We start from the raw sequence: 15,329 nt of genomic DNA, 5'->3' as shown, positions 1-15,329 counted from the left end.
GAGCGTCGGCCAGGCCCTGCTGCCCTCCCTCCCTCTCTCCCTCAGGGCTGCACTTTCTCTCCATCTCCCCCGCACTCTCCCGGGCACTGCCCTTTATTCCCCTCGCCTTCCCCCTGGAGAATTTATTTTTAATTTTTTTCCCTCCTGCTGGCCTCTTTCCAACTGTTGTTCCAGGACCGAAAAAAAATAACAATTAAGTAGGAGTCATGTCTTGTGACTTGCACAATCTCTTCTAACGCCTGAGTTCAATTTTACACAACATTTAATACAAATATTAAAAATCAATAAATCAAGGGGGTTGTTAATGAAATGTTACAGTGAGTGTGTGTCACCAGATAGGATTTCGGTGGGAAACATGTCTGATTTAGCAAAAGCTGAATGCAGTTGTATTATTTATCCTTCTGCTAAAAACAAAAGATAAAGGTGTTCATTAAATCATATCAAATCGAATTAAACTCTATTGGCGGGTCCCTCCAGCAGAACAGAAGTATGAAAAGCAGGGAATGGAAAATGAATCTCAATGCATCTCTTGACAACGGAACAGGAATCGGAACGCATTAAAAATAAATCAGAGCGCTGCTGTAGGTCACAACAGAAGGATTCGACTGTAGTGGAATAATGGGACGAGAGACAGAAAGGCAGAGACTACCCTGCAGGTACACCCTGGCACTAGAAGGGGAAGCCAGATTTTTTAAACGATGGGTCACACCAGGTCTGTAAGAAAGTCTTTGCCCCATTCTGGCTGCTTCTTCATGGCCCCTTCCCAGGCTGTCGGGACTGCAGTGCTCCCCAGCTTCTCGGCATGCTGCCAACTCAGCGTTTTGCAGGCTGGTGGCTTTGCCTGCCGCCCCCCCGGGCTCTTTGCACCTCTCCCTTTTCTCCGCCCTGGCCGGTCCCAGCTCTCCCTGGCTCTACTCTGCCGTGCTTTAGCCGGCCTATCGCACTATTCAGCTATTCCCCGTGACCCGTCTCAGCCCTTGCAGGAGTCCTTGGGAGCCGACTGCAGAGCGATCTGCCAAAAAGCTGGCAGCTGTCCGGGCGGTGAGGAGAGGGAGCGCCGCTGACAGCGGCCGCTGCCCTGCTCGGCGCCCGTCCCGGTCGCAGCCCCCGTTGTCTCCAGCTGCGGGGAGTGGCGTGGGTTGACGGGACCGGGGGGGATTCTCCCCTCTGCCGCGATGTGTCCGAGAGATGATGGTTGGGAGCCCAGGCCGCGGCTCCGTGGAAACTCGAGGGGCGCGTCTCGCTCCCGGTGCTTCGTCCCGGCGTACCGGGGCCCCAGCTCGGGCCGTGCTCCGGAATCATGCCGGAACCATGGCAGCAGCAAGAAGTCCTCTCCTGCCACAGCTGCGCCGGGAAAGAAAGGTCTGTGACCGCCGGGGCGAGTGTTGCCGGCCTCTTCTCGAGCTCTCGTCCAGCTTCCCTAGGCTTGGACTTTGCTCCCGGCTCTCCTGACACAGGCTCCTTTCGTCCTCCTCTGCTGAGGGCATGCAGAGTCCCTTCCTCAGCCCGGGAGGGTTGGTGCTTTTCTGGCCCTGTTAGGAACTGGATGCTAAAGTGATGTCCCCTCCGAGACACCCATGAGCAGAGGGGCTGCACAAACCCTGCTCAGGCGGGGGCCGCCTCTCCTCCCGTGTGGGCCTGCGGCGGCCGACGCTGCAGAGACGCTTGTGAAGGGCGATCGGAGGAGCGGATCCCCCCCCCCCCCTCAGCCCTTTCCGGGCTGGTTCCTCGAGCAAGACGTAAAGGCCGGGGGGGCAGTGCCACTGGGGAGGCTGCGGGATCAGCTCTGCCCTGCCGCCTGCACATCCGGGAGTGAGCGAGGCGGCTGCGGGAGGCAGCGGGGAGGCTGATGCGCGGCAGCCGAGAGTGCTCGGCACCGAGCCCGGAACGCGCCGCGAGAGCGGGAGCGCGGCGCCCCCGCGGTGCGGCCAGAGGGGCCGACACGGCCGAGCCCCGGCGGCGGAGCGGGAACCCCCGGGCATGGCTGCAAACCCTCCGGCAGACGCCGTCTTGCCGCTTCGCGATCGGGAGGCTCCGCTCCCGCTCCCTCCACCTCTCCCTTCCTGCCTCCCCGGGGCCGGCCGTGCCGCACAGCAGCGGTTGGGCGTGCAGCACCGCCGGAACGCGATAAACAAGGGTGGCCATCTGCCCTCCGCCCGCTGCCAGCCCGCCGGCACCGCGCCCGGCAGCGCAGGGGGGTTGCTTGCCCCGGCCCCGCTCCTGTCCCGGGGCCGCGGGAAGCCGGCGCGCCCCCGAGGCGAGGTGAGGGGTCAGGGGGCCGGAGATGCTCTCCGCGGCCGCTCCGTACGCGGCTGCACGTTCGCCCCGCGGACCGTGCCGCGGGCTCATCTCGCCGGGAGCGCAACTTCTGCTCCGTCCTGAAGTTGCAGCTCCTCTGTTTGTTTATTTCCCCGGCCGCGGTGGCCGGCTGCCAAGCACGCCGACCTTGCCTATTAAAAACCCATTTTTCTTGCCCTGTGCGGAGCAGCAGTTTGCTCGCCGCGCTCTGTTGTTCCGCTAAAATAAAGGGCTGCAAAGTCTGTTCGGGGGTGCCGAGGGAGGCTGGTAGTGGGGGTGGCGGTGGAGCTCTGCCCGCTTCGTGCGTCCCGCCCGGGGCCGCCGCGGTCTCCGGGGCGGCTCCCGGCGCAGCCCGCGCCGGCCGCCGCCGTACGCCGGGATCGCGGCGGGGCGGGGTGACCGCCCCGGCTCCCCGGCCAAGCCATTTCCTGCCCTCCGGAGCCGCGGCCCCTCGCCGGCAGCCAAGCAGTAGCTGGGTCTGGCTGGGGGACGGCGGGCATCGGGGCAGGGCGGAGAGGTTGGAAAAATCAACACGCGGCAGCGGTGGCGGAGGGCAGCGGCTGATCCCATTAGCCTCGTCAAGCCGGAGCGGCTGAGCCGGAACAGCGGGGTCACCGCTGCCAGGGGCGCCCCGGGGCGCTGGCCGGAGTGGCGGGAGGGCGATGCTCGGTTCCTCCCCTCGTTCCCCCGCTGTCCCTCGGGGTCCCCACGCCCTTACTGGCCGAGACAGCCGAGGAGGGCCGCGGAGGGGTCGTTGCTGCGTACCCAGCTCCGGGGGGCAGGAGCCCGACGGCTTAGTGCCGCCGGGTGCAGGGGGCCTTTTCGCCTCGCCGCTTTGTCCGGCGGCGCTGCCCGCCGGAACGCGCTCCGGCCGCCCCGGCTCGCAGCTCCCTCACCCTTGGCACTACCCCTGTTCTCCGAGCCTCCTCCAATACCCGAGGGTGGCCTCTCTCCCCTTCTCCTCTAGGACGATCTAGAAGTCGTCCGAAGCAAGTTGCTTTTAGAGCAGATACAACAATAAAGTATATTGAAATAAGTCTGCGGTTGGTGAGTTTCCAGCGATACTTAATGGCACTCGCGGTAAACAGTCCCTCTCTGTGCGAGCGGGGAAAATCATCCAGACACAAGCACATTCCACCCTCTTTAGGGCTCCCTGGCTGTTATTATAGTTATTGCATTACTCTGGTGTAAGCCTTTTGTAACTAAGCTTCTATAAAGCCCCGCTTACAAGCACCCTGATTAGAATTTTCCTTGCCAGTAACCAAAGGCCACCCGCTTTCCAGTGCTATACAGAGGGAGCCGTCAACAGCCACCCCTCTGAATGTACGCTTTGTTCCTGGCAACAAGGAAACGAGTGGGCTTCTATTGGGGAGAATGCAACCCTTCTTTTAAATATCACACAGCGAGAGCTGATGGGGCACTGGGCTTCGGAGAGGCTGCGATGGAGGGAGAGAGACACGGCGGGGTCACGGGAGCGCGGAGTGGCCAAGCCCTAATGCTACCCACGAAGCGGCTGCCACTCAGCCGACGGCCGGAGGATCATCTGGCTGATCCCGGCTCAGGGGCGGGCGGGGACGGAGCCGGGGCCTGGAGGGAGAAGAAAAGGAGGACGCCGGATAATGGTTTCCAAGCAGCACACACCGTTCCGGCATCCTGTCTTCCAGCTCCCCAAGCACGGGGACAGCAGCGGTTCGCGGGCCCGGGGTGGACCCCAGTGCAGGGAACGGTGGTGACCTTCCCAGGAGCCCACCCAGCACATCCCCACTCCACCCGTCCCGCCGCCCCTCCAGGGATGCTTGATGCCCTGGGAAAGTAAACGCCGAGCGGGCGTAGACATCGCCATTTCTGCACACACGGCTTAGCTGCCGGGCACCCCCATCTCCAGGGAAGAGGAATCCCCCGGTGGTGAGGAAGGAGCCCGGCTCCCCCGGGGCGCTTCCTGCGTGCAGCTGCGGCCCGGCAGCCGCGCCGGCAGCGAGCAGGAGGCGAGCGGGCAGCCGGCCTCTTCTGGAGGGCTCCGCAGCCAGCCCGGCTATTGTGAGCGCCCATCTCGCCGGGTGTAAGTAATTACTGAGGTATGTCCAACATATATGCTAGTGACATTACTAAGGAGGTGAGAGCTTGGCGCTCAGAGGGCAGAAATGCTGGGCTTTCGCTTTCATTCAGGATGTGTGTAACACAGAGTCTTTTCTCAGCTCGTCTGATTTTTAACTTCCTCTAAACCTCTCTCTCTCTCTTTTATTTCCTTTGCTCGGAGAGCAGCAATGAGAGACCGAGAGGAAACACGCTGCTGCTGTGCAAAATGCGGACCATGTGTGGGAACTATTTACTCAGAGTGCAACTGCAGGCACCAGGCGAGGGGCTGGCAGAATCGGGGGGCGGTGGAGAGAGAGAGGCTACGTCTCTCTCACGCTTTCTCCCCTCTTGTCTTCCCTAAAGCCAAACCACGTCGCTCTGTGTGTAACAGTGCATTTTACTGACTTCTCTCTGGGCTTGTGTAGGGGTTTGGGGTTTTTTTTCCAGTCCAAGGCTTTCACGATCTGCTTTTGTGCCTCACCCACCTCAAGCCTCAAGCAAAGGGTTAATCTTTGGAGCCCTGCAAGGAGCAAGAGTTAAAAAAAAAAAAAAAAAAGAAAGAAAAAGGCGGGGAGAAAGGAGTGAGAGCGTGAAGAAGCGGACAGAGAGGGCTGCACGGTCCCTTGATCGTCCTTTTGACGGCTGCAGAATAATAAAAATAATTAATAATAATCCCTAGCCTTTCTTTTCTATTTGGCTGTACCAGGAAGTGCCTCTGGCCTTGAAAGTCCCTATTACCTCTCTTTCCCCAGCCCCCGTCCTTTCCTTGGGAAGTGAGAAGAAAAAGGTCTGCAGCTGACAAATATTATCCATCCTTTTCATCGATCGGAGCATATACAGATGTGATAGCTTGATGTACGCTGCAAACCGGCTGATCCATCGCTTTCTCCCTTTCTGGCTGGCTCTGGTTCGGCCCCCTCCTCCTCCTCCTCCTCCCCCTTTGTTCTTCCCCCCCCCCCCCCGCCTTTCCCTCTCTTTAAATAGATTTCAAGGCGCTGCCTGTTGGAGAGCAGCTCTCCAGAGAGAGCGAGCTATTGCTTTCCTGCCGATAGCCTCCCCCTTCTCCGGTTTCCAAACAGAAAACAATCCCCGGCCCGAGAAACCTGTGCTGGGCCTGGCGGAAGGAGTTAAACTAGCAGCGAAGAGCGAGATAAGGAGGCAGCTCGCTGCACCATCGCTTTCGAGTCCTGTGTTAAAAAAAAAAAAAAAAAAAAAAAAAAAAAAAGAAGGAGAAAGAAAAGAAAATTAAAATAAATAAAGAAAAATGAAATTAAAATAAATAATAAACAAATAAAAATACAGTTCGTGGCTCCCTGTCCTGCACCATCACGAGGAGAAGTGGCAGTAGTTTATCCCCGGGCAGCGCCCGACCTGGCCCCGGCGGAGGTGCCCCGAGCCTCAGGCTGGCCGGCACGGCGCGGCTCGGAGCGGGCGGGCGGCTGGGAGGCGGCTGGCGGCGCGGAGCGAAAGGGTTAAGCCTCCTCTCCACCGCCCTCCTCTCTCGCCAGAGAATAAGCGCTCGCACGAAGCGTTTCTGGGGAGGCAGGCTGCGAGCAGGCCTTTCGCAGCGGATCCATGGCTACCTCGGTGCTTGCCACCGACACGCTGACCCTCCCCTGGTGCCGTGTGCGGTCAGTGCGGGCCGCTACCAGGCACTTGCAATCAGTTTTTCGAAAGGTTAGCCAAGGTCCCCGGTCCTCGCAGACGGGAGGCATTACGAAACCGCCTTTGTATCTGCAGGAACTTACATAAAAAATAGGCGAGAAGGAGGCGAGGGAGAGAGAGCAGCTCTCTCCAGGCGGGGACCGAGTCCGGGCGGTGGGCCGGGGGCTCTCCCCGGGCGGGTGTGGGTACCCTCACGTACATCTCTCTCCGCCAGGGCACTGCGCCGCCCGGCAGGCAGCTCGCCCGCGGAAGAGTCGGGGTAGCCCTCGTCGCCAGCCCCCCCAATCCTGCCCGGTGCTCGCCCGGTGCCGGGGAGAACCAGGCGGCGGCGGGGCTGCCGCGGCGAAAATGGAGTGGGAGGAGGGAAAAGTGCTATCCGGAGAGCTGTTGTGACAGATGCTAAGCTTTGCCCTACGCGTTCTGGTGAGAGAAGGAGTTAAAAGCAAGCTGCTTTTTCGATCGAGCTGCTTCCCCGAGCGTCGGAAGGAGCGGCTTGCTAGAAAGCCGTCCATCAGCAACCAGTCCAACCTGCCCGTGATAATATGCGATCAACACCAAATCACCCCCGCTAGGCACGATCCATCATCGCTACGATGCAATGGGCCCTTGTATGGATGTGTCTACACGGGGGGCGGGCGGGGAGAGAAGGGGAGGGAGCGGAAAAGAGAGAGGGAGAGCGTGTGTGGAAGTGTGTGCGAGGGGGGGACCACATCATTCACCGGAATGGGAATCGCCGCCTCCCCCGGTTCTCGGCGAACGGAGCTGCCCAAGCCAGCGGAGCCGAAAGTTGCTGGGCCGGGGCTGAGCAGGGAGCCTGGCACTCGGCCCCGCCGCCGCCTCCGACTGACATCAGCCTCCCCTCCCCCTCCTCGCTCCTCCTGGGCAAGCTTGACTGGCGTAAAATTAATAATTAATAGGGTGAAATTGATTAAAGGGCTGGGCGCGCGATGGGGGCGCTCCGAGAGCCCTTCCCCTCCCCGGTCGCTCCGCATCCGCCTCCCCGCTGGCAGCGGCCCGGGAGCGGGGACTGGCCGCCGCCGGCGAGCCAGGGGAGCTCCGGGGCAGCTCAACCCGAGCAGGAAGGAAAAGGGCGGCGGGGACCGGGGAGGAGGAGGAAGGCGGCGGCTGCAGCAGCCAACCCCGCTGGGCAGCTGGCTGTAACCGAGATCGGCCGCACGGGCAGCGGCGGCGGCAGGCGGGGGCTGGCCCCGGGGCTGGCTCGGCTCAGCGCAGCTGGGTGTGTGTGTGCGTGAGTGTGTGTGTACAAAGCCGGGTCCCGGGAGGGCGGTGCTCGGCAGCACAAGGCCAACCCCCCCGCCCCCCCCCCCCCCCCCCCGTTTCTCCCCTACCGTGATCAGTCTCTGCCACGGAGGGAGTGGGGAACCGCAGGGGACGCGGCCGGGCCAACGCACGCCTCAGCCTCCAGCCCCGCGGAGGTGGGAAAGGGTTAAACGTTGGAGGGAGACGGGGAGGAGGACGGGGGATGGGGAGCGAGGGAAGGGGCGCCGCCGAGCACAGCGCTAAGCGCAGGGAAACCACAGCGCACCTGGGCTCGGCTCGGGAGCCGGAACGAGCCGCCGCCTCCTCCTCCCTCTTTCCCTCCCTCCCGCCCTTCCTCCAGCTCGGTGCCTGCCTGGCCCATATCGCGGCTCTATCTCTGCAGCAGCGGGAGCTCAGCTCCTCTGTTTCTATCAGCTGCTCCCTCTAACCCCAGTGACCCAGATAAGAGCGGCGGCCTCCCCCCACACCCCCGCCCGCAAGCGCGCCGGGGCCCCCGGTCCTGCTTCTCACCGGCCCTCCCTGCCCGCCGCGCTGCCTCCCTGCGGGGCCGCGGGGCCGCCCCCGGCCAGCCGCCTCAGCCCCAGCGGGTTCCTCCAGGCCCCGTGGCTCCGGCCCCGACCTCCGCGGGAGGCAGCAAACCTGGCCCCGCGCCCGCCCCCTCGCTGGGCTCTTTCCCCCCGGGCTGGGGCGGCGCTGCTCCCCGGTGCCCCTCTCGGACAGCTTGGGGTTATTGTTTGCCTGCGCTGCGTCAGCCTGCCGTCAAAATAATAATTAAAAGCAAAACAAACACCCCGATCCGGTCTTTCCTGGACACGCGGGTCGGAGCCACCGCAGTCCAAGTGTTGTTATTCCCGGGCTGGAAATAGCCCTGGCTCCGCCCTGGACAATCGGCTGTCAGAGGCCTCTTCTCTCCCCTCCCTGGAGGCCCTTCCCTGCGCTGCTTTATTTACTTTTGAAGTGTCTGGATTGATGGAGAACTGCGAACGGCACTTTCTTCTTCCCCTGGCTCCCTCCTGCACCAGGGCTCCGCCGGAGCCTCCTACCGCACCCGGCGCTCCGCGCCAGCATGACCCAAGATAACCCGGCCCCGGGGAGGCCGGGGCGATCAGGGGAGGGCGCTTAACCAAACCAAACCAAACCGATCGATCTGTCCCCAGCCGGGGCCACGGGAGCCCAGGGCGGGAGTGGGGGTTATCGGGGCGCCCCTCGCAGCGGTCCCCGGACGGGCGGGGGGAGCCGCCGTCCCGGACTAGCCTGTCCACCCAGCACTCCCTCCGGGCAGGGAGGGCGGAAGGGAGATCGCGGCAGGGCCCGTAACGACACAAGGGATAAACACCAAAGTTATCACCAGCCGTGACCAAAATAAATGCCTGTGATAAAAAAGCACTGACAGGATGATCCATTACGCGGGTGTCACTGCCTACAACGAGGTTCAATCAGATACGCCGGTTGCCGTGGACAACGGGGGAAGCGGCGGTACCGGGCTGACGACTTTTCTGGAGAGGCGGGTGGTGGTTGCCATCAGGGAGGTGACACGGCGCGATCTGCATGAGGGTGGCCCGGCATCGCGGGAAGGGACAGACCGCATCTCCCGCGGCCGCCGCTCGCCTCGCGGCTCCTCTGCTCGTCCGGGAGGCAGCCCCGAACCGCTGGCACATCCTTGGGGAGAGGAACGTCTTCCCTTACAGGCGGCCCCGCGGATGTGCGCACACCCTCCCCTCTGGGATTGCGATCGGGTGCCTCCCCGGTTCGTGCCCCCTCGCCCCCGCTGTTGCGGGGCGGGGAGCGCGGCACGGCACGGCTGCCCGTTCCCCAGGCGCCCCACGTTCCTCCGCAGCCCGGGGATGGAAATCAATGAACGTTTGTTCCGTGCGGCGCGACCGTCTTGCGAGCGGTGCCCTGTTATTAGTGGGGAAAGGGGGAGAGAAGAAAGGCTCTCTGCGGACTCCTCCGCACGTCCTCGCCGCCGGCGGGGCTGTTCGCAGGTGCCGGAGCGGGGGCAACGGGGGCCGGGCTGTCAGCGCCGCCGGGAAGAGCCGTACCCCGGGGCGTCGGGCTAATCGCATGGCAGGCCAGCTCGGCGGTACGCCGCGGCCCCGGGCGGTGCGATTAATGAAGGCTCAGAGGCAGTGGGGATGGGCTAAGGGCTGGTCCCCCTTATGCCACATTCCTCTGGATCGGGCCGGGCCGGAACTTGCCCCACAGTGGGGAGGGGGCGGCAAGAACAAGGTCCTCCGAGCCTGGGGGAGACCAGCCCTTCTTCCCCGGCCGTCCGCAGGAGCGAGCAGCCTTTGGGAATGGCCGAGCCCGAGCTGGGGCATGGCAGCGAACAAGGGACGATGCCTCTCCACGCCCGCGGGAGGAGCGATGCCAAGGCCGTCCCCGCCGGTACCACGGTGCGTGACACGCCAGCCCCATGTCTCCTCGGGGTGAGAAACTTCCTGGCTGCTAGCGACGGGTGGCTGCGCCGCAGCAACGCATCTTTCGGTCCCGAGATTCCCCCCCCCCCGAGCGTAAACGCATTCCCCCCGCCGCCGCCGCCCCCTTCCCGTCACGATTTAATGCTTTTCATGTTCTTCGGCAACTGCGTTTCCGCAGAGAAACCCCGGCGCGCTCCCAGCTCGGCTGCTCAGCTGTATTGTGGCGAGCTCAGGCACAGCCGGAGTGAATCCATTACGCCTCGATCCTACAATACAGGTTTATGCGGATACCCTCTGATTTACATTTAAAACAGTGCACGGGCATTGTCTGCTAGCCTGAAAAGAAAACACAGCCCCGTAACTTCAAATGACCTTCAAAGCAATGCAATTAACTCTCGTAATTATCAGTACACGCCTTTTAGAAAAAGACACAGGTGCTCGCCTCGGTGCTGTTCCACCTGGTTAAACAGCCTCGTCCTACCAGAGAATGCCCCCTTCTCCCCCTCCCCCGCTTTGGAGTCCCCAAATCTGGGACTCGCTCCGCCGTTCCTACATGTCGAAACCTCCCTTCACCCTCCCCTTCCCCCGCCCGCCGCCTGGGCTGAGGGACAGCTTGCTCAGCGCGGCGAGGCTTTGTCACACCGCCACACACACACCACCACCACCACGTCGCTGGCTGGTGCCGGCGGCGGGCGGCGTGTTCTCTTTCCCGGCTCCCACAAAGCGCTCCCCTCCCGCCGGCCCCCGGACCGCAGGCCACGCAGAACCGAAATTTAGGTTAATAGGATGGGCTTTGATCCGTGGTCCCCTTCGCCCGCCCCTCACCCCGAACGACATCGATCCGCTGCATTTACTCCCGCACCGATCGGCCCCCAGCGCTCCCGCAGTCACTCTCTGCGCGACCGGAGAGAATAAATAAATATTCCCGAAACACCCAGCCGGTGGCCGCCCCCAGTCCTGCCTGCCTCGGCCCCGCGCACGAGTGGCCGAGCCCCGGCGGCTGAATGTGCAGTGTCATGATGGCTCCTACGGCCCGCGGGCAGTACCGGGGGCGATACCGGGAGCGGCGGGGACAGGGGCAGCTCCGGGGGGGGCCTGCCGGTCCCGCAGGAACAGCCACCCCCCCTCCCCTTCGCCCCTCTTTTGCACACACGCACACACAAAATAAATAAATAACGAGGCGGCTGGAGCCATCTGGGGTTGGATGGCTTCTCATCTCATTACAGAGCATTAGGAGAAACAGGCAAATATACAGCTATTAAAATTAATCGCCTCGCGCTGTCAGCTGAACATAATGGAAATTATTTATAGGCTGCCTACGATGCCTTTCTCGTCACGGAGGCTTGGTGCGGAGAGACGCACTCGCGGCTCCCAGCACTGAGAGGCGTACGGGGCCCTGCGGGGGTCGCCGGGCTCGACTCGGCCCCGACCAGAGAAGTTTGGGAGGTCAGGGCGGGGAGGGAGAAGGAAAGGGAAAGGAAAGGCAAGCGGCAGAGGCGCTGCGCTGAGCGACTTAGGGTGGCTTGTTTTCAGGGGACTGCAGGGGAACGGTGGAGACGCAAATAGGGCAAACCGCGGTGCTGGGGGCCTCCCCGGGCTGCTCTAGCGGGGCGTCCCCGAGGAGGTGCGAGGCAGGGTCCGGGGCAGCGGGCGGGCTCTTCCAGAAAGAAGTCTCCTCTGCAAACGGCGCAGAGTGCTTAGCAGGCACCGTGCGATGCGGCGAGGGCACGCCGCGGGAGGGGGCGATGCGCTTCCCGAGCGATCTGCCTGCAGATCTCTGCTACCAGAGGAAATGTTGTCAGCCCTTCCGCTTCAGCCTTTGGAGCGGGCTCTCGGAGCTGTTTGCTTATGCCCCCGGGGAGATAGGGGTCTCTTCCGCTCCGGGAAAAAAACCCTAAACCAAATCGGCTATGCCAAGGAGAGCTGGACTGTTTTTCCGACCGAGAAAGAAAGTGTATTTGGGAAGCAAGCGGAAACGCTGCCCGTGCATTTCCCTGCTCCATCCGGGGTCGTTTTGGCCAAGACAGCCACCTCCAGCTCGGCCGGGGCGAGCCGCCTCCTCTTCCCGCAGCTGTGGGGCTCATCGCGGAGCTGTGCCGATGTGAGGACTGAGAGCCTCTGAAGGGGCCGGAGGAGGCAAAGTACGGCTGACAAGGGCAGCGGAAGCCGCCAGGGCAACCCGGGTGGCACCTGCAGAGTCAGAGGGAAGGTGCGAGAAAGGCCGAGAGAGAGGCTGGAAGCGCATCTTCGCCAGGCTTGAGAGGTTAATAAATACACCCGTCCCCTCTTCCCAGCCCGCCTGAGGCTAAGAGTCGCAGCTCAGCGGGTAATTGACAGTCTCAATCCAAAATTGAAACATGTGTTAACAACAACGCCACGCATCCTAGGAGCTACCCGGGAGATCGCCACCTCACGGTCTTTATATATTATTTGAATCCACCGGAGGAAAGTGTCACGAGATTTTCAGAGCACGTTTCACCCCTACCTGTAAATCAGCTCTTATCACTGCTGGCTGCTCAGACAGAGCCAGCCTCTGCTCTATAGCGCAGGAGGAGGAGAGCCATTGCTCCCTCGCAGCGCTGCTTTCCTGCCGCCTCCATGCAGAGCCCGCCGGCACCCCCCGCCCCTCCGGGGGTGAGCCCAGCGGCCAGGCAGCGCTCGCTAGCCCGTGTCCGGGAGCGGGCGAGGACGAGCGGATCCGAGAACCGGACATGGCCGGGGCTGCGCGGCTCCTCGGCGTTCCCTCTACCCCCCTGCCAGAGCAAGCAGGACCCGTGTCGGTGTCCCACCCTCCCGCCAACCCTTTCGGGCTAGAGTCACACAGCCGCAAGTGGGAACAGGCGCCCGTACCAGCGCAGCATCTTTCCCATGCAGCTGCTCGTGTTTCCGGGATCCAGAGGAGCAGGAGCAGATTCTCGCGCCGAACTGAGGGCCTTGCTCCCGGCAGCGCTTCAACAGCCACAGCGGGGTTGCCTGCTTCCTGTGGTGTAAGTAAGCTGGGGATTCCCTCCCCCCAAAACCCCTCTAAGGGCCTATGTTGTCCCTGGCAGGAGGGATCGGGCCGAGGCAGGAAAACGCAAACTTGTGCCGAAGTGGTTGGACGTGCAGAGGCAGGACAGGACTGGCAGGGTTCCCCGGGAAGGGCAGGTCTCCAGGGCCTCCCACCGCCAGTTCCATCCCTTCCCCCCGCTGTTGACATCGTCCCCTTTTCACACCGGGAGCCCGTGTGAGGATTAGCGTCCTGCTCCGGGGAGGCGGCAGCAGCTCCCGCTGCCCCTGCATTCCGGCCCCGCTCACGAGAGCCGGTGCCTGCGAGCTCTGCGCGGAGGTCACGACCAGCGGAGCAGGCAGATGGAAAATCCCAGTTCCTGCCGCACATAAACAAGGTGGGGACGGGCAGAACGGCCCTCGGCGCTGAGCGGGAGGGGAAGGGCGTGGGGTCCCTCCTCCATGGCCCGCTGCCCGCCCAGCCACGGCTCTCGCCTGCCCCGGGAGCTCCCTCCTCCGGCGGGCGCTGGCCGCGCTGCGCGGAGGCGGATGGGCCCGGGGGCTCAGTCCGGCGAAGGGACGGGACCGCCGGTGGCAAACAGCCTCCGAGGGCGGTCCCGGCAGTGGGGGCCGCCCGGGCAGGGCGCCAGCGCGGCAGCGGGGCACAGTTTCTGCCCAGCTTCCTCGGCCCCGCCGCGCGTCCGCCCCCTGCGCGGCTCGGCAGCTCTCGCCCACGCGTGCACTCACACGGTCGCACGCTGAGTCACACGGGCACGCCGCCTCTCGTACACCTTGTCACGCATACGCTCCGTGTGGCACACACACTGCCGCTTCTCGATTGTGCCGTGTCACGCACACGTTCCGTGTCACACTCACGTTCCGTGTCACACGCACATTTATTCCCACGCACACTCGATGGCCCTCTCGCACGGGCACTGCATCCTCCGGGGAAGCACGGCAGCTCTCACACATTAGCTGCTTCTCTCAGCTGGGACACACGCCGAGGACCTCTCACGGTTCCCTTTCTCACACCCGGGCTGTGTCACACAGCCACACACACTCATGCTGACCCGCACACGCGATCGCACAAGCGCAGGGTTTCCCACGCAGGCACACGCGCACCGCCTCCCTCGCAGCACGCTCCCGCTCCCCACGCACATCGTCTCGCAGGCACTCGCTGCCTCAGACTTCCACACACACGGAGCCGCCCGTCGTCCCCGGCTGCTCTCCGGGCACGTCACCATCCGCACAAGCCCCCCCCGCCTCCCCACCCCCGCACACACACACGAGGCCCCCGCCGCTCACGACCGCTGGGAGCGGTCCCAGCGCCGCGCCCGGGCGGCAGCATGTGTGCGCTTGCGGGAAACCCGAGGACCTTCCCTGCGGCCTCTTTGGCAGAGCTCCGCCGCCACCGCCGGGCCAGCTGCGCGGCCTCGGTCCGGAACAGCTTGTGTTTGTTCCCACCAGACGGCCGGGCGGGCGGGGGGAGGAAGGGTCAGCAGGTCCCGCGCCGCGCAGCTCGGGGCTCCGCTCCCCTCAGTGGCCCCAGCCCCGGGCTGAGCGGGGCGGCGGCGCAGCCTCCACCTGCCGCCGGGCATCCCCAGCCCGGGGAAACCCCCACTTCTCTCCAAACTTCGCCGCCACGCTTTTATATCCCCGTTCCCCGTCCCAGGCTGATGCTGAGCCTGCGGCCCGGGCCCCGGGCGGGTGGCCCCGGCGGAGGCAGCGCCGTGCGCTCGGCGGCTGCGATGTGCGTGCTGCCAGAGCCAGCCGGGGAAAGGCCAACGGCGCCCGAGGAGCGGGCAGAGGTAGCGGCTGATCTCTTGGCAGATTCAAGAGCGATTTGGCCGCCACAGCCGGGAGGCCGGCCCGGATTATTCATCATGGGCGGACGAACCTCCCCCCTCCCCCATCCCCGTCAGCCCTGGATATTTTGTCCCGGCCGCGCAAACAATATTCAATATTGTATCCTCTTCCTTGGAGGCACCGGGAAGCCGGCGGCTGCCAGGAACAGGCTCCCGTGCAGCGCACGGCAGCGGGATCCTGTTTCCCTCGCAGCTGGCGGAGAGCGGCGGTCCCGCGGGAAGCGGGCGCTTTCCGCCCCCGCCCGGCGCACGGCGGCTGCCCCCGGGCCCTGCCAGGCGTCCCCGGCGGGGCTTGGCCGCCGCCCGGCTCCCGCCCGCGGGCGGGGGCCCCCGGCGTGCAGCCGCTGCTTTGCAAACCGCACGGTCGCAGCCCGCGGAGGGCGGCGCGGCGCTGGCAGCCGGCGCTGCCTGCCCGTGCCAAGCCGCGGGCACAGCGGGGCTCGGCGGCCCCGAGCGCTCCGCTCGCCAGCCAAAGCCGAAATAAAAGCCAGCTCCGCAAACGCCCCCGGGGTTTGCCTGGCGCCGGTTTCCCCTTTTCCTCCCCTCAGCCTTTATCTAGTGGGAGCCGCCAGCGGCGTGGGGGGGGGGGGGGTCCCGGGAAGCCGAGCTGTCCCTGGGCCACCGTGTCGATCCCGGTCCCCGCGCGGACTCGGAGCCCAGCCGGGCTTCCCTCGCCCTCTGTTGGAAGCCTCCACGCGGTGCGGGGCCGTGGCGGCGGCGAGGTCCCCCACACCCC

General features: G+C 64.1%; 1 protein-coding gene across 1 annotated transcript; it reads left to right on the top strand.

The window, feature by feature from the left end:
* The first annotated feature begins 6,986 nt into the window (after positions 1-6,986).
* Positions 6,987-15,077, top strand: LOC138107209 (spidroin-2-like). Its single transcript, XM_069008489.1, has 9 exons — positions 6,987-7,284; positions 7,398-7,475; positions 7,754-8,023; positions 9,158-9,403; positions 9,526-9,708; positions 12,978-13,513; positions 13,839-14,164; positions 14,401-14,536; positions 14,787-15,077. Exons 1-9 carry the CDS (start codon positions 6,987-6,989, stop codon positions 15,075-15,077), a joined length of 2,364 nt encoding a protein of 787 aa, XP_068864590.1.
* The last annotated feature ends 252 nt before the right edge of the window (positions 15,078-15,329 follow it).

Source organism: Aphelocoma coerulescens, chromosome 1 (assembly GCF_041296385.1).
Source record: "Aphelocoma coerulescens isolate FSJ_1873_10779 chromosome 1, UR_Acoe_1.0, whole genome shotgun sequence".
Classification (NCBI taxonomy): Eukaryota; Metazoa; Chordata; class Aves; order Passeriformes; family Corvidae; genus Aphelocoma; species Aphelocoma coerulescens.
Note: the sequence above shows the minus strand (reverse complement) of the source record. Positions and strands in the feature narration are given on the sequence as shown.

Excerpts from the sequence above, each read along its gene's own strand:
- LOC138107209 (XM_069008489.1), top strand. The coding sequence starts at position 6,987 with ATGGGGGCGCTCCGAGAGCCCTTCCCCTCCCCGGTCGCTCCGCATCCG. Across the intron at positions 7,476-7,753 it reads CAGCCTCCAGCCCCGCGGAG|TGACCCAGATAAGAGCGGCG; the intron begins GTGGGAAAGGGT and ends CTCTAACCCCAG. Across the intron at positions 14,165-14,400 it reads GGGCCAGCTGCGCGGCCTCG|GCTGATGCTGAGCCTGCGGC; the intron begins GTCCGGAACAGC and ends TCCCCGTCCCAG.